At 41.9% G+C, this 23,634-nt stretch overlaps 1 protein-coding gene across 1 annotated transcript; it reads right to left on the reverse strand.

The window, feature by feature from the left end:
* Nucleotides 1-2,719: 2,719 nt before the first annotated feature.
* LOC104515555 (interferon-induced GTP-binding protein Mx-like) lies at nt 2,720-19,529 on the reverse strand. Its single transcript, XM_010159572.1, is given in 14 exon segments — nt 2,720-2,953; nt 5,960-6,004; nt 6,007-6,180; nt 6,830-6,906; nt 7,769-7,927; nt 10,010-10,151; nt 11,460-11,582; nt 12,458-12,536; nt 13,296-13,494; nt 14,002-14,140; nt 15,350-15,504; nt 16,510-16,647; nt 17,577-17,769; nt 19,299-19,529. Coding segments are annotated over 14 exon segments (2,088 nt in total).
* Nucleotides 19,530-23,634: the final 4,105 nt, after the last annotated feature.

Here is a 23,634-nt window from a genome sequence, read left to right on the forward strand (position 1 = left end):
CTCTCACAATGAGCACCTTTCTTCTTGTGGTGCCTGGCAGAAAGTGCTTCTGTCAACTGCTTGCTGAAATGTCTCTCTTTAGTTGAGTAACTTTCTCTTGATAATCAGATACAGGCTTATAATGGCAATTTAAATCACAATTTAATTAAAGATTTTTGTAGCAGGATACTGAGACAGTTGGTTTAGTAGTGTTTTAAATTAAATGTTAAGTAATGTGAATGTTGAATCTCTGAGCTGCTGGTTGGCAATTTAAAAAGAAATTAATGTTTTTTGGCATATATGAAGGGAAGTTTTTATGCACTATGGTAGAGGCACAGGAAAAAAAAAAATCCCTGTATATTCAGGTAGTTAAAAATCCTCAGGATCTCGACAATCATCCAAGTCAGGTTGTTCGATGTGAGACCAATCTGGCTGTCTCAGTAATTAAAAGTGCTGTTCTGCCTTAAGCTGCTCTGAACCCAAAAAGGACAGACCTGCCGTCACTCTCGATGTAAGCTACAGAGAGGGATGCTCCAGAGAGCTGTAGCAGGAAGCGGTGAGTTAAGTGTCCCGATGGAGAGATCCCTGGCTGCGCACATCGAAGTTGACTCTTGAACTCTCCCTGCTGTAAAAGGCAAAGGGCAAAGTTTTTCAGTAAAGCTGTGTTGCAAGTGATAGAGCTCTGATTGCAGACGTATATATGGAGGCTGGATGTTTTATACAAAGGAAAAAACCTGCGTTTCTGCATAACCAGATGAACTACCTCATTTATTAAATTTGGCTTTTAATTCCTTAGAGCTGTCCTTTATGTAGCTGCATGTGTGTTTTTAGCAAAATGTAATTAGCATCACAGTGCCACTTCAACTAGGATTTTGAAAATAATTTATAATTGTAGTACACAGGATCAAAAAGCCATACCAAGTCACTTTTGTTAAGAAGGATAAATCTTTTGAATGAAATGACTCTGCTAGTCTTGTTTGCTCTTTGGTACTGAATTGCAATTATCTTGCTTGTGAACACTGCACCAAATAAATTCTCTTTTGTTTTTTTTACAAATGGTTTTCCTTAGTAGTGGTTTATATCTGTTTGCTTGGATTTTTTTGGAAGCAGTTGCTGGATTCAGTGTCTGAAGTGCTTTGAGAATCTGATTCACAACAAAACAAAGCACAAGAGTGCGATCCAAAATAATGTTTTAATTCTAATATTTCAAGTCCTTGAACAAACCCCAGGAAAGAGCTGTGTGTCTGGTAATGTTGGATGTCTTTTGTGGCTGGATTTGATGAAATCACTCTGACTTGTGAAATGGAATTAAATAAGGAAGTTTAGCCTAAAGGCAATGGGTCGAGGGAGTTGTGCCCTATTTTGTTACTACATCTCATGTTGCCTGAAGGAACGTGTACCTGCCTCTTCTTCAGGTGTGAGACAGCGTGTTTTCGATAGCACATGAGCATGAAGTACGCCTTGGGGGATACCATGCAGTAGTCAACAAGTTTAAAGTACTTTCCACAGAAAAATTAAATACATTAAGTTGTTATGGTATCAGGTTGCTTTTATGGCTTCTGACCTGCAGCACTGCAAGTCAATAGTAGCAAATGAAATGAGGAAGACTGGCTGTAGTGCTAAACAGGGTTAAGAAAGCTGTGTGCTGTACTGGGGTGAACGGTGTGCAACAGAAGTCGGCTACCTGCTGCTGCAGTTTCATGTCAGAGGGTCAAACACCTTCTATTATTCCTAGCCTGAAGAGAAGGCTTCTCTCATAAGCATCTTGGAAATTACTACATGACACGCTGGTACAAGCAGAATTTTTTTAGTTGAATGCAGACATTCCTCTTGCTACACAAGGCACAGCTTTGCCCATTAAATCCTCCATATGAATAAAATGTGTAGTATTACTTTTTGCACTGGCTTCTGTGAAACAAAAGAGCTTTTGGAAAGGCTGTCCCAGCCCTGGGGAGGGTAAGGAGAAAGGCAGCAAGCCATATGCTGAGACGCCCTTCTAACCGCATCCTGGGTGGTTTTGGACATCCACATCCTGCCATCTATTGAATTGCCCCTCAGTCCCAAAATTTCAGGCAATGCTACAGGCATCCAAAAGAAAGAGCCTCTTGGCCTTTCTTACAAATTGGAAAACTGAAGAAGGAGAAACTAAGCCAAGGGCGTGCTGTGGATGTACCGATCAGATGAAGTTAACTCTCTTTCCCCTTAGGCTGGAACTGTCATGCCCACCGTGTGCACCCTCTCTACTGGAAGGGGCCTTAACAGTGGCAACACCTTGCAGAGTCGTCTTTCAGGCGATGGCAAGAAAGCCAACCACCACAGCAAGGTAAAAACACAAAGGGAAGCAGGGAATCACCAGGGTTGTTTAGTAGGCTTTACCTAGGAAAGTTAGGTAATCTGGTTTCTACGGTTTTTGAGTTATAGAGCTGAAAGCCCTCATCCTCATTAAAAAAAAATCGAAGACACAACCCCCAGAGCTTTTTAATAATTATTTCAGTGATGGTACAGAGTTCATAAAATGTTTAAAAATGGGATAAATTTATTTAATGACAACTCTCCCAGTGGAGCACTTTAGATAAAGGTAGGTGTTTGTATATATCTGATTATGGAAAATAAAGAAGAACTAAATAATAGACCTGAGTGCTAAAGGTCTGTGCTGATGTTACATTTTTAGGGGATTTTATCAAGTTCTTCAATAATGCTAGAAAACAAGAGTAGAAGAAAGACTTCTGAAAAATGAAATCTAGAGCAAGGTGAAGTCTCTCAGGTACTGACAGGCCTTGCTCAGACGATTAACTTGTTCATTGAGATAGTTCCTATGTTTAGCAGCTTCGCTGTCCTCCTGAAGGAGATGGCTTAACTTTTCTTTTTCTTGCAAAAGGTGCAGCATTCTGGTCTGTAAGCTATCCCCGAAGTCATGAAGGGCAGAAGACAGGATGATCAGGGGTATCTGATTGGAGAGGCGTTTACTTGCTCCCTGCAAGAAGGGGAAGAAAAGGCAGACTTGGTTCCCCAAATGAACTAAAAAAGGAAGGGGCTATAGGTAATCTGGTAATAAGCAACAGCATGTTTTTAAAATACTGTATTGAGTTACTGTTCAAGAAGTGGCTAAACTAAGAACTAAAAAAATTTTTGCCATTAGTGTCTTTTGTGCCTAAAGATCTAAAAATGAAGATTTACGGGAATGTCAGCTGTTGTTTTTTTCCCTCAGCAACCTAAACTCAGGGCTGGCTGTTTCCCCCATAGCTTTGCCAGCTGCTATTGGTAAGAGCTATACGAATACTACCTGTGAACAATTCCTGGCATCAAACCGGTCTTCTGTGAATGCTACCAATCCATTATGGTACAGGAAATCAAACAGTGATTTTTTCCAAAGGTGGTGAATTCCTGTGTTTAGATGGTATTTGTGATGTGGTTCCCCTTTTTTAAGTGTAAGACGGCTTTGGACTAAGCTTTAGCCGTAAGAGAAAATGGTCTTCAGTGACAGTGAGGCTAGGCTGTGCCTACATTACACCTATTGATATCTCAGTGAGATAACTTTCTGCTTAACCTGACAAACTGTCTGGTCTAGTTATTTATGCAAATTGAAACAGATTGGCCTAGAACAGCTTGTGGGGCCCCTTCCTCAGTGACAGCCATAGGACTTGGGGGCTTAGCTGGTGCTCTTGGGTGATGTGAAGTTCAAAACCTCCAACCCTGGGAGGGAGCTGCCCTCCTGGTGCCAGGTGAGCACTTACGCCTGAGTGACTGGCTACAATTCAAAGAGGTGCCATCTTTCTTTCTGTGGCACCTGACTTGAAAATGGCAGTGGGAAGGCCAGGTAGAGGCACATTTGATTTCTACGTCCTATAGGGTTTAGGCAGCCTGTTTCCGGAAGAGTCTGTGGTGTTTCTGGCTTTAGATACCTCTGGAGCTCAGTGGCTACAAATCTTTCATGTACAATGATGGGGTTGAAGTTGAGCTGAAAAATACCTAAGACTAGATGGTTAGTTTTTCTTTCTGTTTTGCAGAGATCTAAACAGCAAGCAATTCAGCTGAGTCAGCTAAGGCACTTCCTGAGTCTACATATTCTCTAGGCAATACTGACTGTGGTGGGAAGGAGCCTAGGTGCTTTAAATATGGGTGTTTTTCTGGAGCCAAACTCTACCCAGAATCTTGACAGTTCTGCCATAGGCGACACAGATTGATGCATGCTGTATTTCAAATGCCATGGGTGCTTAAGAGTTTCCATCTCATTCAAGGTGTATTTGGCCTTGCGTTAGTCCCACAGAGATTTGATGCCCTGGCATTTGTTATTGTTGAAAACAGCACTTAAGGCATTCACAAAAATGTATAACTAGCATCTAAGATATTTGTGCTATAGCAGAAAGCATAGCGAGGTGGGAGGGAAGAGCTTACGCTGTTCTGCCTTTGTCTTGTTCTTTAAAAGCTGATGGTTTTCCCTCCATCAGCTTGAGCAGCCCGAACACTTAATTGCAGGAATTTGTCAAAATCTTGCTATTGAAATTCAAGGTGAGCTGCTACCTACCATACTGCATTATTAATACTGAACTTGTTGCCTTCTGAGGGACTTACATGAAACAAACATCAAAAGCAAATCCTGACACTGTATGTTCTCTTTGCTGTCTTTAACATGATCCTTTGTAAAAAAAGACATCCCATTTGTCTTCAGAGACGTAACTTCTATGGAGCTATCTGGAATACAACATACACACTCTGATCTCTGCATATAGCCAAATCCATTTTAATTTATCGTTTTATTATTGCTCCTCCTGCCACACTAGTTTAGGATCTGACTGCAAGCCCCTGATACCACTTTTCTGCTGGCAGCAGGAAAAAAGGCTGAGGCTGACCTGAGCTTTCAGACATTGTGCCAAACGCCGAAGTGCTTTGCATAATGTTAAGCTTGTGGAAACTAGTGTTAATTGAAAACTGTGAGATGAACTTCCAGTGGAGGTTACCCTGATCCTAGGACTGTTGCTTCCTATGCTGGAGAGGGGGGCATGCCATCAACTGAATATCAGTAACTTAGAATTACAGGGCCAAGGGCTCTCCCCCATCCTACCCTCTTCTCCATGCTGGGAAGTGACTGTCATAGAATCACAGAATCACAGAATGGTTTGGGTTGGAAGGGCCCTTAAAGATCATCTAGTTCCAACCCCCCTGCCATGGGCAGGGACACCTTCCACTAGACCAGGTTGCTCAAGCCTCATCCAGCCTGGCCTTGAACACTTCCAGGGATGGGGCATCCACAACATTTCTGGGCAACCTGTTCCAGTGCCTCACCACCCTCTCTGTGAAGAATTTCTTCCTGATATCTAATCTAAACCTCCCTGATTTCAATTTGTACCCATTACCCCTTGTCCTATCACTACAGGCTCTTGTAAAAAGTCCTCTCCCAGTACCCTTGTAGGCCTCCTTCAGATACTGGAAAGCTGCAATGAGGTTTCCTCGGAGCCTCCTCTTTCCTGTCCTTTCCTCCCCCAGACACTTGTCCCTGTAGGAAAGCCAGCAAGAGAGCACTGCACTGATGCAGAGCTTTGTAGACAGCAGGGAGTCACCTGCTTCTCCATGAAAGGCTGGAGGAGGATGAGGACTCACTGACAGCATATTCCCTGAGCTAGGGGCAGCTGCAGCAGGGAGCCATGCCAGGCTGGGAGTGTAGCTACAGTTTAGGAGCCAGCTGTCATTTTAACAACCACCAGGCTTTTCTAATCGCCATATCCTGCAACGTGCCACTACTTCTCCTCGGTGACTGTGCTGACGCAGCTTTGTCCTGCCATTTTCATCACTGGCCGGAAGCCCCAGTTAATTTGTACAGAAGCTCTGTGTGTACCTGGTTGAGACACTCATACCCTCTGGCTACTATTCCCTGCGTAGTAGCACTACATGAAAGGCATAGTGACTACAGTGAGATCCATAAGAGGTGTATATGCTGCAGCATTCAGGGGACAGAAGAACTGTATCATAGTCTGTAACTCACGTTGAAATAGGCCTTTGTGTGAGAAACCATTTCCTGGACAAAGGAGGGGTCTTGATTCGAAACAGATCCAAGCGGAAACAAGCATTTTCTGCCTTAACAGATTCTAAATCGTTAATGTAAAGGTTATCCTGGCAGTACACAATTCTCTCCATCTTAAACTGAGTCCGGATATGTCTTTCAGCCTCCACTGCTTGTTTCTCTCTAATGGCTTCAATTCTGGTCTAGGAAAGAAAAGAAGAACAAATTCTCAGACATTTGCTGCCTTTGGGGAGGTTCTGGTGCTTAGCAGTGTCCCAGGGAACAGCAAGGTGGGCAGAGGATTCAACAGTCCTTGCTGCAACACTATCTAACCCCAGTCCAGTTCTTGGGAACATGGAGTAATGCTTTAACTTCCGGTTACTCTGTTGTGAAGGAGCAGGAAAATGTGAGAGTTTTGTCCACTCCTAAAACACAAGTGGACCCTGAAGGAAAATACAAGGTTAACAGGAACAAAACTCTGAGGCTCCCCACATGCTTACAAATCATTGCAGGACTTATATTTGAAATTAATTATAAACTCTTCAAGGCTGCCATAGCAGGTTTTCTTGCACTGTGTTGTACACATCAAGAATGTGACCAGAATGAATGAGAAATGTATGCTTTAGACATTGTCAAAGTTGTACTGAAAGCTAAAATGCACTTCCATTAGTGCCATTATAAACATGGATAATTTTCAAGCTCTTCCTTATTTTTTAAAAAACATAGGCCTGCAAGAAATTCCACATTTGTATAAAGCTACTGCAATGTGATAGGTACTGTAATCATAGCCGCATTTACAAATACCATTCTGTCTTGCTCCTGTTTTGTCTCAGGTGACAGGTAGTGTCTCACCTTAGCAGCTCTGTTTAGATTCTGAAAATTAGAAAAATGCTTTGTAGTGAGTTCCATGAATTTATCTTCAACAAATCCTAAGGGAAGAACAGACAGATAAAATAACGTCAGGTAAGCAAGCAAGGTTTTTAAGCTATTGTTAATATGAAACTTGGGAAAATGCTTATTTTCTATATTCATCCAGAAATAGCCAAGCAGCTGTACTGACACACTATGCCTTTATGACTGATAAAAACAAGTAGGAATTTAGGTACCTAGGTTCAAGAGTGTGAGCCGTGAAACACCTCCTGTAACCACTTAACACTTGAGAGACTGAACATCACTGAGATTTCTTTGATAAAGATATTTGATAAAGCATTTTTGTGCTTACAGCTGTGTCTGACCAGATGTGCTACCACTTGGCCATGTAACCACATCTTTAGTGGTTACTTTAGTGGTTTTTCCTGGAGACACCACCCCCTGAGTGGTCTCTCTAGGAAAAGGGACTCTTTTCCTTGGCTGCTTTTTACTGGGTGAACTATGCACCCTTTCTCCCAGCCCCAGCAGTCACTGTATAATACACAGCACATCATGCAAAGAAGCTAGGTTCCCAGTTCAGGTTTGTGAATGCCACTCCCCAGGCTTGGGAATACCAAGCTGTTTGGCTGACACCAGGTACTTCCACTGTACTATACTGAGTAACTTATTATAGTTACTTTCTAAACTTCTTCCATCAGCCACTGGTAAAAGTATTAACAAATGCTGGCCACCACGTGTAGAGACTGGAGGCTCTAGAGAAGAGGCAAGCCCCCAGGTCAAATCGGATTCACTTCCCCACTCTGAAGTATCCTGGCTGGAGCTCTTGCTCCAGCAGTGACAATGTTGGCTTATCCTGAAAAAAAATTGTCAGGCACACCGGTGTCTCCCACATGACAACCTCATGTGGCCTATGAGACGTACCAATCACGTTGTTCAGTACGTCCACGGCTGGCTCCTCCAGTTCTATGATTTGCTCTTTGATAATATCCTCAAATGTCCTGTAATTGGCAAAGCCTGGGAACTCCCGTCCACGATACTGGTCTTCATATTTCCACACTTTACTGGGTACGGTTTTTTTAACTGTAATTTAAAAATAACATTGCTTTACTATTAAATCACACCATTTATAAATTTCAAATTTAAGAAGGAAGTCTATTCCTTCTCTTTGAAACGCACCTGAGAAGAACAACTACTGAGAAGATCTTTCAAGCAGTACTGTTAATTCAGTTCTGTAGTAACACACATTATGGCTCAGTGAATGAGCCACCTCACACACCGGCTCAAGTAACTAACTGACAGAAAGCAATTCAGAAATTATGATAGAGCTCAAATATACTGTTGTTTCATGGAATTGCTACCCTCACAGAAGTGGCCATTACCAGTCACTTCTGAGTTTTAAGAAACCCTGAGCAAAACAAAAACCCAAACTCACTAAACAGTCTTAGCCCAAGGAATCTACTGTTGACTAGCTAGTTTTATTTAAGACATCACAGTTTTGTTGTTGACATTACATGAATCTGCCATCTTAAATGAGGTCTAACCCTTTGAATTGGTTTACATATTCAGGCAAAGGTGTGTTTCTAAGTGTTTTGAAAGGTTTTGATATTGCACTGTTTGGGGGTCAGATTTGTGAATCATGGATCAGGTGCACATGCAGAAGTAGAAGGCAAGCCATGAATGCATTCAGTTCTAACATTTGGATATGTGAGTCCATGGTTGGATAATAACCAAAAAACAAAAAAGAAGAAGAAAAGAAAGAAGGAGATGCGGAATGTCTGGTTCAGAGTCTGAAAACGTACCTGTACAGTTAAGGTAGTACAAAGCTCTAATGTGGCCACAAGAACATCCATCAGCGTTGCAAGAGAAAGTTCAAGGCTTCAAGTATCCAAAGTATCTGTTACTTTTAATACTTTCATTCATCATAAAAAAGCTGAAGCTAAACAGAATCACCTGACATGCAATGACGTACCTTCAGAAATCCTAGCAGTGGCTGATAAGAACATTTTTCCTTGAGGAAGGGCTTGCTAAAGCTGCCTCTACTTTTCAAGCTATGTAAGTGAACTTACTCTGCTGCACATATAAATACTTCACCTGAGCGTACGTACATGATTTTGGGGTAGCATATTGTCAGAAAGAGCTGTGCTGTTGTAAGAGCTACTGCGTGCTGCTACCCTGATCCTATTGTGAAGTTGGACATACTATTTTAAATTAATGAGGATAGCCTGAAAGTGCGCAGAGGATTCCCAGCTGTGGTTCAGTTGCAGCTGCTGCATGATGCCTTGTGTATCTTCTGCAACTCAGTATCTCTTTGTCTGCTGAAGGAGCTGCATCCTTTTGCTAGTGCTTTTTACTTTTCTACATCTATTTCTTCATGCCTTCATTGTCTTACTCTCTTATGCCTCTCAATGAAATCCTGTTGATTGGCTTGGTACTTCATGGATGGGATATGAGAGACTGGCATACACCAATGTCTGTCTGCCTGTCTGTCTTCACATATATGTATATATATATATATACATATATTTGTCTCTGGCTGACAGCACCTTTGCAGCCTATTTGTACCCATCCTTTTAGAGTCACTAGTGATGTTGACATAGATGTGCATCAAAGACTAAAAGAACTTGTTTCAAGAGCTACTATTTGACTGGCAACTGATGTTATTTCATCTCTAAGAGCAAACGACGGGGTCTCTGAAAGGTCTGGAAAAGGTCCTGCAAAAGATGTTGAGTGTACAGCACAGCTCAGTCTGTGTGTCTCACCCTCCGCCTCAGATTAGAACTGAGTCCAGTTAAGCAATTAGCAAGGTGGGTGATGCACAGAAAGGGGTACTCCTTACAAGGTTGTGGTTATTTCAGGATTGCTTTCTCCACACCTTAAGCCAGAGCTAAAGTAGAATAAAAAAGACCAAAATTCCAAAATATTCCTAATAATAATAGCAATAGAATTAAAACAAATTTATTATATAGTTTAACTGCCACATTTAGCTGTGCCTTTGTCCCCGTGCACCAAAGAATAATTTGCCTAACACTACAACAGATGAATGCTCCTAGCTTCTTGTTTTTCACTTTCTTGAAAACAACTCATTGATGATGATGTCTCTTGATTTAAAAGTAAGGGAATGGAATCTCAGGTCAGCTGCAAGTGATGGTTTCCTAAGCTTACCCTTTGCAACACACTCCAGGAGAATCACTTCCCATCTTCGAAACTCTCTGCGGATTTTTGTATACAGTCTGGTTTCATTTCCAAACAACTGTTCCTCTCCACGTATTGTCTGAGCAATGTCTTGATTAAAGAGTTTGATCAGCTGTAATGAATTAAAGAACAAGGAAGCAATGTAGTGAGATTTCATTTCTTCAGTCTAACTTGCATACTTTAAGTAAATCTGCAGTCTTTTGATGCTGAAGCAGGGACGTGCTTCATAAGACCACATCTCTTCCTTACATCTTTTATGCTCGTAGCTCCTGCTTGGGTGTTTTTTGGTTGATTGGTTGGTTTTGTTTGGTTAGTTGGTTTTGGTTTGGTGGTGGGGTTTTTTTCTTTTCTTCTTCCCCAAACCAAGACAGCTAGAGGAGAACAAATTTGATACTATTCTTTTTGCTTGGTTTATTTATTTTGTTTGTTTTCCTGTGGACTCTTAGAACCATTAACTAAATTCTAATTGACCAGACTTGTATGAAGTCTTTGGAGGCTGATGAGCCTTCATAAACACCTCTGCTGGCCTGCCAAAAGCTTACTGTGAGGGATTAGCTCCCAAGGATGAGATGCTTAGATGGACTTGTAAACTATATTTTGATATCAGAAATGCATTTGATTTTGTGAGTGTTGTAAACAATTCAAACCCTTCAAAATTTCAGGCAGGCCGGAGTGTTATTTTCCTCTCTCATCTGAAGTGCTTGATTTTGACCAATCAACAGGAGAAGAATTGCTAGAAGGAGCCATGAGATCTTGTGGTCTTTGTTTTTTTTTTTCAGGTATGATGTATTCCTGCCAGAGTTTTGTCTTTGTTACTTCCAAAACACTTCAGTGACAAATACCAGTTGGAGCGAGTCCAGAGGAGGCCACAAAGATGCTCTGAGGGCTGGAGCACCTCTGCTATGGGGACAGGCTGAGAGAGTTGGGCTTGTTCAGCCTGGCGAAGAGAAGGCTCCGGGGAGACCTTATAGCCCCTTCCAGTACCTGAAGGGGCTACAAGGAAGCTGGGGGGGGGACTTTTTACAAGGGCCTGTAGTGACAGGACAAGGGGGAATGGGTTTAAATTGAAAGTGGGGAGATTTAGATTGGATATCAGGAAGAAGTTCTTCATGGAGAGGGTGGTGAGGCACTGGAAGAGGTTGCCCAGAGAAGCTGTGGATGCCCCATCCCTGGAAGTGTTCAAGGCCAGGCTGGATGAGGCTTTGAGCAACCTGGTCTAGTGCAAGGTGTCCCTGCCCATGGCAGGGAGTTGGAACTAAATGATCTTTTGAGTTCCCTTCCAAGCCAAACCATTCTATGATTTTATAATACCACAAGCTTCTTGGTGGTCCATGCTGACAGTTTGCTAACTTTAGGTGGTTTCTTTTTCTCTGACATTTAGCTCACCCTGCTCCGTGACCAAACCAATATTGATACTTACATCTGTGAGGAAAATCAGCTTGTCAGACTCTGTTCTGGGTGTGCCTCTTCTATACTTTTGTAGGTCCTGTAACGTTTTTTGGAGCACCTCACGTATTTGGTTCTGTAGTGTTGGCAAATTTTTCTGGGGGGTAGACAGTGAAGAAGGACATTTAGGTTGAACATGTCTGGTTTTGGAAGGAAAACAAAATCCCTTTAAGACTGAGCTACAGCTGCACATGATGTTTGCTGCTCTTTGGAGTCCAACAGCTCGCCGTGCTTGCATCCCATCAATGATAGTGGGTTAGCATGGAAATGGAAATATGGCCTTCATTGAAAGAAGGCAGGGGCTAGGATGTCCCTGGGAGATCAGGCTGGACCTCCCTGTGAGGCAGGCAGAGTAGCTGCAATCTAGGGCAACATTTAATCTACAGTGAGCCAAAAACTATGTCCTCACACCTTGTGCCAGGGAGATGGTGATGCAGGGAATATATTGACCCCTCCATTCCAGGTAAATACCTGATTAAACACAGGTGCTTAGTTGCTTATTTTATGTAAGGTTACATAGATACATATTTTTTTCTCCTTCAGAACTGAATTTAGAGGTTCCTTGTATTTTATAATTTCCTTTAATGGAATAAGATACATTGCTTATAGATATGTGACTATAAAAGAAAAAAACCCAACAATATACTTGTATTAGTATAGTAATATAATAAAAACTATTACATTTTGAGAGTTTTAAGACATTTTCAGTTAAATAGAAATCGCTGTGTTTTAGTAAGCTCATAGCAGTAATTTGTCACCCAGCTAATCAACACACTTCACAAACAAAAGAAGTATTATGGCTTTCCCTGAAAAGGCAGGAGTTATAAGTCTCAAGTAGAGAAAATTATGTGCCTATTGTCAATCTTCAGTTTAAAGGCAAACCTTAAGACACAGCCTGGGTTTCTTTATCTCTAAGTCTCAGTTCAATTTGTACTCAGATTGCTGGATTGAAGGATAATTTAGATAACTTACAATAATATGTTTCACAAGTTCATTTGTGAGCTTCTCTGCCAGATGAGGGATAGTAGCCCTTCCTTCTTCCATAAGAATGCTGCAAAAAAAGAGGAAAAGGTTGGTTTGGATAGACTGTGTGTGCAGGGTAAGGAGGCAGCACAGATGCTCTGCTCTGTTTTCACTAGTTTTACTACACAAATTTGCTAATGGGCCCTCTGGCCAGTGCTAGTAGAGATGCAGCAGCAGCCCTGGACTCTGGGCACCATGGCTTTTATGTATCAGTTGTTTGACAACTACTGCTACTGAGCAAAGGGAAACAGAGAAAAATCTGAAAATAGCACATTCTAACAGCAGATTAATGTGCTGCTGTATTATTTCTGCATGTGTGAAGTACACCGATTCAAACCCTTTTCACCTGCCTTTCTCTGTATTATGAATTATTTGCTGCTGAGTTGTCCTCTGGGCAAATCTGTGCCCTCAGCACAGCCAGTATCCTTCCTCATGCTGAGTTTCACTGTGATTTCCAGTGCATAGAAACACTCCAGTGCTTGACTTGAACTGCTCTGATGCTTAACTCGAATTCTTTGGGACTATTCTGAATTTCTGAAGTTCATTGCAATTCTCCCAGGGATAAGGAGAGATATATATTGAACTTCCACCCAAAATACATTTTAAAAATTGTGTTTGGCATGTAAAATTCTTCTGGCTTACTGGAGTGCAACACTACATGGGCAACGAGAAACAGCAAGCATAACTAATACCTGTTTGTAACCCTGATTTACATCTCTGCAAGTCAACAGGAACCTTTGGAGTGACTTTAATATGTTTTCGATTAGCTCTTTTCTGCGAGAAGTACCTGAAATGTTTGTGAGTCTTGAAGAATTTTCTCTCTTGCTGGATTGCAGTGGCCAAGGCCAGTTTGTTGTGGATGTCCTGCTGCCCACGGCACTTCACAATCATGTAACCTTTTTTGAGGGGGATGACCATGTTTCGCATTATGTTAATAATGGCCTCTTCAGTTCCTCTATCCACCAGGTCAGGTTTTGTAAGGATCCCTGTGAAGACACCCAAAGAGAAAGTCAAGCGCAAAAGTTAAAAGGTGGGAAAGGTGTGGTAGGAAACCTGCCACCAGAGCGGGAATGCTCCGTACTGTGTTTTATAAAGCAACTTCTGTTTTGTTTTCTCTTCCACAGACAGCTCTCAGCTTCTGGGTTTTGCACTGTAAAACTTGCTCCACAGTTGGCCTCCCACTGCGCCTTTTGCCTTGCAAACCATTTTTAACAGGCAGCAGCAAAGCTTTCCCGCCATCAACTCTGAGATTTTCAATTTCCAATTAGTCATAACATGAATGCCAGCAAGACTCAAAGTTGTGGGATTCTTAGAGCTACTGGATCACCTCAAGCTTTGTAAATGGTTTATTTAGGCTGGTTTATTTATTTACTTATTTTCCTTCTTCTAGTAGCTAACTTCAGAGATCTGGCATGGAATACAGAACATCAGACTTCCAAGGAAAAAAAATATTTGCATTTCTCTTCAACTTGTAGCTTAAAAAAATGCCTCACCTAGTGTCCTTTCTCCAGTGGGGTCCACCTCTTGAGCCATTTTCAGTGCTTCTGTTGTTGCAATATCCACATTACATGGCACCACTACCAAATTGAGTGTTTCTTTGCAGCAAATAATTTTTTTAAGTAGTGTTTTGATCTGCAATGCAATATAGCAGTAATGAATAATAACAACAAACCCAGCTCCTGCACATCACCCTCACAGCTGGCCTTGTCCAGCTAGAGTTTGTGCCGGTTTTGATTGAAATAGAGTTGATTTTCTTCACAGTAGCTAGTATGAACCTCTGTTTTTGATTTATGCTGAGAAGAATGTCAATAACACCCTAATGTTTTTAGTATGAGGCTATGTTTTGGATTTGTGCTGAGAAGAATATTTATAACCTGCTGATGTTTTTAGTTGTTGCTAAGCAATGTTTATATCAAGTCAAGGACTATTACAGTTTCTGATACTGCACCTCTGTTCCCAGCTCCTTCTCTACAAGAAGCTGGGAGGAGGCACAGGTGGGAGAGCTGACCCAAACTGCCCAAAGGGATATTTCATGCCATAAAACATCATGGTCAGTATATAAGCAGGGGGAAGCTGGGTCTCTCTCTGCTCAGGGATTGTCTGGGCATTGGTTGTGGGTGGTGAGCAGTTGTACCACTTGTTTTTTTTCCATTGCTGTTTTCCTTTCATTACATATTACCATTGTTACCAATATTAGTAGTATTTTAATTACTACTACTATTTCCTTTATTTTCAATTATTAAACTGTTCTTATCTCAACCCATGGGTTTTCTTACCTTTTCCTTTGATTCTCTCCCCAATCTCAACGGGGGATGGGGGGAGGTGAGCAAGCAGCTTTGTGGTTCTTAGTTGCTGACTGGGGTTAAACCACGACTGAATTTTATTTGCATTCCCCAGCATTTCTTCTAAAAGCAGCCAGAGGAAGAGTAGAGATCCCCTCCATTTTAACCCAGAATTGGTTTACTTCAAAAGGGGCCTGCTGGGATCACTTAAGGGATGAGAGAAACCAGGATGGGTCTAATTCTGATGTGCTCTCTGAGTAAGGGGTGGCAGAGCAACCAACCTGTAAGAGGGCCAGTTTGCCACCTTGCTCTAGAAAAGCTTGCAAGAACTCAGATCTATTCACCATTGCCAAATACATGCACAGATCTGATAAGAGACAACTCATTTTGGGATGTATCTCTTCCAGACTGCAGTCTATCCAAGGGGCATGGGGGCATAGCTATTGCTGGCTCAGAAGCCCAGCATAACAACTCCAGCGTCCTACAGCAAAGGCTTGCATATGAGGTAGGTTACAGAAGTGAACCTGGGCAGAGGTTGGCATATGAGACTGAGTTTTACCTGCTCCCCAATGTCTTTTGGCTGATCCCCCACAGCCACTCTGGCAATTCCAGGAAGATCAATTAGTGTCAGATCTGGGACATCTGGAGACCTAATTTCTAGGGAAATTAGTTCTCCGCTAATGGCACCTCTAGTACCGGCCACAACATCCTGAGCTGCAAGGAGAAAAGAGCAAGACAATGAATACAAACTTAAAATGATGAAACGACTTTGAGAAGTACCCACTACCACCTAAAGGTTTTTTTTAGGCTTGGCCTTTTACAGATACAGCCATGCACACAAATCCATTTATGCAAAAATCTACGAAATTATTATGCAATACGTGGATATGTGGAGTCTTTTGGAATGCAAACTGTAATATTTTACAGAGTGTATATGAATCCTCATATATTGAGACAAAAAATACATGTAAATAAACTACAATGAAGATGATGGGAAAAAATACTGGTCAGTTGTAGAAAATCTTCCTCAGTATCAAGACACTCTGTAGGCGTTACTTAATCCTTGGCTGCCTTGAAAGATAAATAGGTGTTATTCTATATACTTCACATTTAACAGAGCGGTTGAGAGACTGAGTAATTTGTCCCAGATCCTAAAAGGCAACTCATCACAGCACAGAGAGGCAAGGAAACCCTGTAGTCATTCTCATGAGAGATTTTTAGCTCTGTAATTAGTTGAATATATTCATACCCATTGCCTTGCCAGTTTTGGAATGATATATTGAAAATACCCAAATTATGTATTAAAAAGATAATGGAAAAACATTAAGACAAATAACAATGTTGCAGAGCTGTTCTGCTCAGGGAAATAAGGGCAATACAACTTTCACATTTAGGGCAAGTGCTTACTGCCCTTTAGTTAAGAAAAATATTTCTTTTACACAGCATGAAATACCATAAATATAAAGTTGTGACATGGGAAGGGCAGTGATTGAGGCTGTGGTAACATTAGGTGGCAGGAGCTCTATACGCCCTCCACTCTGCCTTCTTGCAATTTTCTCCAAAACCACAGATTTCCAGCCACTAGCACCTCAAGCATTCTCTGAGCTTTTGAAGTGATGACAGAAACCATTTAGGGCTTTGCATGCTTACAATTTGACAGACCACCTCCCCAAACCAGACAGACAGCATCTGGCTGGTGGGGAATACACTACAACTCACCTTCTCTTATGGCTTTCTCCACCTCAGAGGCATCCTGGAGCTCTCTGCTGGTGTTGCGGTAAGAAATTTTCCCTTTCCATGCCTGGATGGCAGGTATTCTTTTCAGTTTAAGTTCCAAGGGACATCGAGTAACAATACCTGCAGCAGTTCCAAAGACAGAGGTAACTCACTCAGCAGCTGTTAAGCGTGATACACAGCCATGGACTGTGGCATACACAGGGTTGCTTAGTACTTTGCACAGAGACACAGAAATATTCCAAGAGATGTTGCCAAAGGGCTCTTGTCTGACTTCCCACTCAGAGTAGAACTGTCATTGGTACTAGGTATGGTCTAGCCACGTCTTGTTTTGCAAACCGCCAAGGATGGAGATTCGCACCTCTCTTGGTGACCTGTTTCAGTGCTGCACCTACATCCGATGAAAACCTTTTCCTTAAGTCCAGCCTGAAAGATTAAATGGTATTGTCAGCTCATACAGAACTTGCAGAAATTATATGTGTGCATACACACACACATGGGGCTGGAAAGCGATTGTTCTTGAGCTGCAAAGTCTTCCAACAGTCTTCTCTGACTTAGATAACATCCAAGGCACACATTTGTAAGTAAAGATCTTCTCAGAATTTTTGCCAATAAGATAGGTATCTATAAATAAGTCTTGTTAAAATAAACCGAACCAACCCCAAAAGCAAATTTCAAGACCAGTCTTCCATGTGAAACTGATGCTCTGCTGCACTGCTCTGTTGGGAAATGCAGTCAGATGATGCTACCTTTCAGTCTGTCCACAGTTTGGGGCAAGTACACTACACTATGTTCTTCTTACCCCGGTCTCTTGACCACTCAGAACATCTGCCTTGTTGGAGTTACCCTGCAGTAGCACATCCATTTCTTCTACTGGAAACCAGAGCTGAGAAGTCCCCTGGAGTCTCATAATTAAGATACAGTTTCAGTCATGGACTTACCCAATCTCAGACAAACAAAAAACCCAACAACCAAACAAACAAAAAAACCCCATTCCTTCCACCTCATCAAAGTGAAATTCAGGTAAAGAACCTGAGAAGGTGAATTCTTACCATTGCCCCTAGGAAGAGCAATACCAGACAGGGCTTCTAGGACAGAGCTTTTCCCAGAGCTCTGGTCTCCGATCACTGCGATCGCGGGCAAAGCAAGGTCTTTCTCTATTCCAAGAGCTCGTAGGCTGTCGATGAGATCAATGCAGGGGCGGATCTTTTCCTCATATTGGTTGTACAAGGTATGTTCTGCTGCCTGCTAGAGTTAAACTTAGAGTGAATTTTCCACAATTATAAAATATTTTTTTTCCACACACACACACAAAAATATCTAGGCATCTTTTCCAGCTCATCATTCTCTAGTAAACCCTATGTACTGGCATCAAATGGTGCTTCATATCACTGTGCATCCTTGCAGCTCCATGTTACAAACAGGTGTCTGTAAATATGACAAAATCAGTTGAGGTTAGCTCAATGACCATCCTTAGTAAAAATGCCAAACTTTCTAAGCTATCCTGAGAAGGTAAAAAGTAAAAGGACACCTTATTACTAAGTGTACTCTGTTATTTTTTTTTTTTTAATAACTGCCATTCCACTCATCTACAACTGTACTGTGGTATGTGTATGCCAATGAAGACTAGCCTCAGTAATAAGAGAATTTAGTAAAGAAGAGCTTATTAAATCTTTGTTTTGAAGCTTGAAGATGTAGTTTGTGCAGACACCAAGAATGTTCTGCTGTAGTGTCCTTAACAGGTGGCTAAAGACTTTTAGATCATCGTGGCCCTTCTTTCTTTGCCCCATTTTAGGCTAGGCTAAGAGGTGAATATGAGTGATTTGTTTTAAATGACTGATTATTGTCCTTTTTTGGTTTTGATACACGTGCCAGATATTAACACAGGCTCTTCATTTTCATGAAAACAAACTGAATAATTTCCAGCCCTTTCCAAACTGGTCCACCTGCTGTCCAATATGCCCAGCTAAAGGGTAGGCAGATCAGTTTGGGCTCTTCTCCCCATTGCTCTCTCCATGTTCCAGTCTGATTGCTGCATTTAGAAATGCAATTTTGAGAACACCAATATTTTACAGACCCTAATGGGCCAGGCACATTCATACCTGATTTTTTGAAAAGAAAAAAATGTAAGTTTCCCCTTATCACCTTTGTCTAAGAAAGCTACCTCTGAAAATGTGTCTATCAGTCAGATGCAATCAAACAGAGCAGATTTTTCTTTCAAGATGAGAAAGACAACATGCATTACTGGAGGCAGGTATTTTAAAACCTTATTGGCAACCCCTCCCCATTAACTTCATGACGATGTCTACTAACTTGTAAATCCTAACCATTCTCAAGGAACTTCATTAACTATGACAGAGACTTAAAACCAATCTGTTTTTGGTGTCAAGTATTCAACACAGGCTATTATTAAGCTTTCTTTGTATTTCTGTTGAAGGTAGCAGAGCCTCAAGTGAAAAATATCAGATTTTAGGATTTCTGTTCAACATTTGCTAGTTATTACTAATGAAACATGTTGCACATTAAATTGGCTCCTAGACTGCTGCCATCCTGGTTTTTACACCTGCATTTTTTATGCCTGCAGATTAATTGCAGGTACCCATCTTCACAGTTACACAAATGACTGCTTGGCTCTGATCCCAGAAGTACTACTCTTCTCAGACCTAACAAGGGCATATTGCCCAACGAGACAAGGGAATTCGTTTTGGGGCACCAAGTGAAACACAGAAGTAAAAGTGGGGAGGATCTATGCCCTCTTCTGGGATTTGCCTTACCTCGTCCTGTTCTCTGTTAGACTGTTTCTTCAACTCTTTTTGCTCATAGTTAGGCTTTCTCTCAATCATGTTCTCTGACATTAGGAGACCTTCATCTTCTGTTTCTGCTGGGAGAGGTACTGCAAAAGCTTCTAAAGGTAGTTCAAAGGAAGGTGATGCAAAAACATCTTTCTTCAGGGCAACTTTGGTTCTTTCGGAAACTTGTTTGAATGCTACACTCTTATTATCCATGGCCTGCTGATTTTTTGGCCTTCCACGTGGGTTGTTCATAAGTGCTTCACTAAACAGCGATTACTGCCTGGTCCAACCAATCTTGCATACAGCTTCTGAAATTAAACATGGGGCACAGAATGACTCCAGCTCGCAATAGTGATCATAGCAGAGAAAATCAAACACCATTTTATTCACTGATTCAAACCCTTGATAGATATGAAGTGCCACAGCTCTTTTCAAATCACTAAAACTGCTCTCCAGAGGATAAACTTGAAACACTTCTCCTTACTTCTCTTATGCTTTCTTTGTGTTTTCAAAGAAAAGAAGTTACAACAGAGTAAACACCATTTTTTGGGGGATGGGGGGGAAGTTACACTAGTTTTTGCAAAAAGCCAGTTCTCCTCAATGAACTGTTTTGCTGAAAGGTGTTTTGAGAGGCTCAGTCAGTATGGCAGCTGCTGGGCATGGTTGGAGAGAGGGTATGACTGCTTAACTTCAGTCACCTGGGGTCAGGAGCACAGGGTTGTGTGGCCGCACAAAGAGGGTCTACACAGGTGGGCCACGGGCAATGAGAGTAGGACACACCAAGCCACAGTCTGCCCTGCAGCCAACTCGCCCCTCTTGCGACAGAAACACTTGTCAGAGGCAAGTCCTACATCTATTTTAGAAGCTCAGTATCTCAGCACCTCCCCAGCTTAAAACCCTTTCCAAAAAGCAGATTTTGCTTGACGTGATGTTAGAGAATAGGGAACTAGGTGACTTTTTATTTTCTTGTTCAGCTTTTCTTTGTGTAAACGTTTTGCTGGCATATTTTCTATGGGTCACTGGAGAAGGTGGAGGCTTTTGATCTGATGTTTCCCATGGAAAGTGATTTCCAGAGAGAATGATTTAAAAAAAAAAATACCCTAACAGTATTTTTTCAAAGCTAGAATTATTTTAACCTCCCCTTGCAAAACCCAAGATCTGCTTAACTCGAATACTTGGGAAAATGAATTAGGAGAAACAAAGTTTTGCTTGAAATAGGCTCCCGTTCTTCTAATTTTTTGGTTGAATTATGTTTATGGGTTTTCTCATTTGAGCAGATATCAAAACAGGATGATCAGACACAACCTAAGTTATACTTTCAATGTGTAAAACAAGTGTAGAAAAAAGTAGAACAATTCCACACTTGCTATTCAGTCTTTCTTTTTAATAAAGCAATAGCTACTTTTTAATAGATATTCCTGTCTCCTCATATCAAAATAAAAAATAAATTACTATGGGGAAACTTCTCAATTTTGACCAGCAATAAAAGATGACTGAACTATTTTAATTTCTTTAAAGGTATTAATTTTACATGTTCCCTCATGTTTCTCCACACATCCTTTTTCTTTAGTATTTCCGTATGAACTTTTTCTATTAATGGATTCTAGGATTTTTCTTCCATGAATGAGGACTCAGTGCTTTATCTGCAACCAACATGCATTCTCCATTCACTGGCTAGCAGATTCTCTTGTGATTTTCTATTGCTACAGGAAATAATTTACTGATGAGAATGTTTCTATCAATAATCCCTTTTATTGCCTCCCCCATTCTCTACCTGCTTTACAATTTTTGGAATAAGCACTTCCTATACATTTTTAATTTAACATAAATATTACCCCAAACGAATTTTCTGTCCCTTTACATTATTATTTGTATTCACTGGGCTGTGGTCAGAGTTATTCATATACTGGTTTTAGCCTCCTAAACATGGATGCGTTTCCTTCAGAAGGAGGTTATACAGGAAGCTTTAGCCATCCTCACAATAATCATAGAATCACAGAATGGTTTGGGTTGGAAGGGACCTTAAAGACCATCTAGTTCCAACTCCCCTGCCACGGGCAGGGACACCTTCCACTAGACCAGGTTGCTCAAAGCCTCATCCAGCCTGGCCTTGAACACTTCCAGGGATGGGGCATCCACAGCTTCTCTGGGCAACCTGTTCCAGTGCCTCACCACCCTCTCCGTGAAGAACTTCTTCCTGATACCTAATCTAAACCTTGCCCCTTTCAATTTGTACCCATTACCCCTTGTCCTGTCACTACAGGCCCTTATAAATTGGATGAAAAATGCAAAATAAATAAATAAATAAATAGGATTAAATGCAAAAATAGCACAGTAAGGCCACCAGGAAAATCAAAACAAAAAGAAAAAGAATCTCTTGCAAGATAAACTTATGACACCTGGGAAACTGAGACTTAAGGAGTCTGACAAAAAAGGGTGACAACTTTGAAATATTTTAGTGCAAGGGCTGTATCTTACCACATACCAAGAAGGGTTTTTAGCTCGGTGTACAGTGCAGACCACAGTGTGTACACACAGATACATAGGCTAACAAAGATACCTGCAGTAAGCAGCAGAGTAAATCAGCATACAAGGATTTCTGGGGTTATCTGGCTGTTCTCCACCTGGACCTGAAACAGGTTAGGTAGGTCAGTGCCACACTTCACTGTGCCATGCAGGCATAGCGATTTCTTTGTGTACTGAGCCTTGACAACATCGGGTGAAAGAAAGGAAGAGGAAGAGGAAAAAAGAGCTGCAATTTTTAAGTGCCTTTCTGAAACTGGTCAGAATCCATATGCAAAACCTGACACCTGGATGATGTGCTGATACTGGAAGTCTGATAACACCCCCTTCACCAGGGCTGACCTTGCCTTCGTCATTGGGACAATATTGGTTTCCTTGAACCTTGCCTCTAGACTGCCTGCCTCTGTGTTGGAAACCTTCCCTGGCACAACACGAAGCACTGCTCTGCACAACCACACCAGCATGCAGCACTGACATGCTGACGGTCCTGAAGAGGAGCTGCCTCATTTTCCTCTAACAATTAAGCATCTCAAGGGGTAGTAACAAAATCCATTATTGAACCCAAAGCACAAGGCTGCAGCGCTGAACCCACACAGCTCTTGCATTTATTCACTCCGTGTCCAGCCACAAGGGCACATGGACTTCTGCCTGCCATGTCCCATGACTTCAGGATATTTGGGTAAACCACACAGTCTCTGGGTTGTATGTTTATTAATTCTAGCTGTCTTTTCAGGAAAAAATGAAGCAATCAAAGCTTATGATGCTATGCATGAATAGTGCCAGCTAGACCCTGTGTTGCTGCATACTGACCCCACACAGTCCATACTTCAAAGAATGTGTTCAAATTTAAATACCATCTCCCAGTCATCTCCCTTTAAAGATGAATACTAATGTATTTTTTTTCCCCACCTCAGAAAACATCAAATCCTACCCTTGGCAACCTTGTTTAACTACAATTACTTATGCAATCTTCTCACATACAGCTATTAAAAGGAATAAAGATAACAGTCAAAAAATGCATTATTATTTTTAGAAGAAGAGAAAGAGAAATTTCTACCTGTGTAGTGTCCAGTAGCAAGGAGAAGCAGTAACTTTTCAGCTTCTTATCATTTTTTATTTATAGGCTCCACCTACACATTATGACAACAATCAGGAGAAATGAAACCAACTGAGAAGGCTTGCATTAGAATAGCCTTGGAAATAATAATTCAAAGCTTTCTTTCCCTTTCATTTCCTTATACACCAGCCAACTTTCTGCCTGTGGATCAGCAGATGACAGAAATGAAACTCCTCACCAGGCACAGCTGGCAGCCTCCTCTCTTGGCTGTTCTGCACGGCAGGGCAAACGGCAGAGGTTCTTGGAGATACTGCCCATGAGCAACAACCCCCCCTTTTCCTCCCCAGAAAGTCAGCTCGCCAAGTCATCCCACTGGCACGTGGGGTGAAACCAGCCAGGTCGAGTGGAGAGCGGGCAAGCCGCTGTGCCCTGCTCCCATCAGGGCTGCCCACTGGGGACGCTGGCCCCACGCCGTCCAGGGACCCTTTCAGCCTCCTCACCTCTTCATGCAGAAAGCAAGTGGGTAAGAGCCCCTTCCACAGGACAGTCAGTATTTTTTCCACCTCACAGTGAGCCTTTACAGCCCAGCCAGGGTGGCAAGCCACCGCTCACCCGAGCAGCGCCTTTGCTGTTGGAGGCTGCAGGGTACGGCTGAGGCTGCTGAACACGGGCAACAAGAAAGCAGAGCGGCACACGGTGTGATCGATCGGCGTCATGCACTGCTCTGGGGCAGCCAAG

This window comes from Eurypyga helias, unplaced genomic scaffold, assembly GCF_000690775.1.
Source record: "Eurypyga helias isolate BGI_N326 unplaced genomic scaffold, ASM69077v1 scaffold899, whole genome shotgun sequence".
Lineage (NCBI taxonomy): Eukaryota > Metazoa > Chordata > Aves > Eurypygiformes > Eurypygidae > Eurypyga > Eurypyga helias.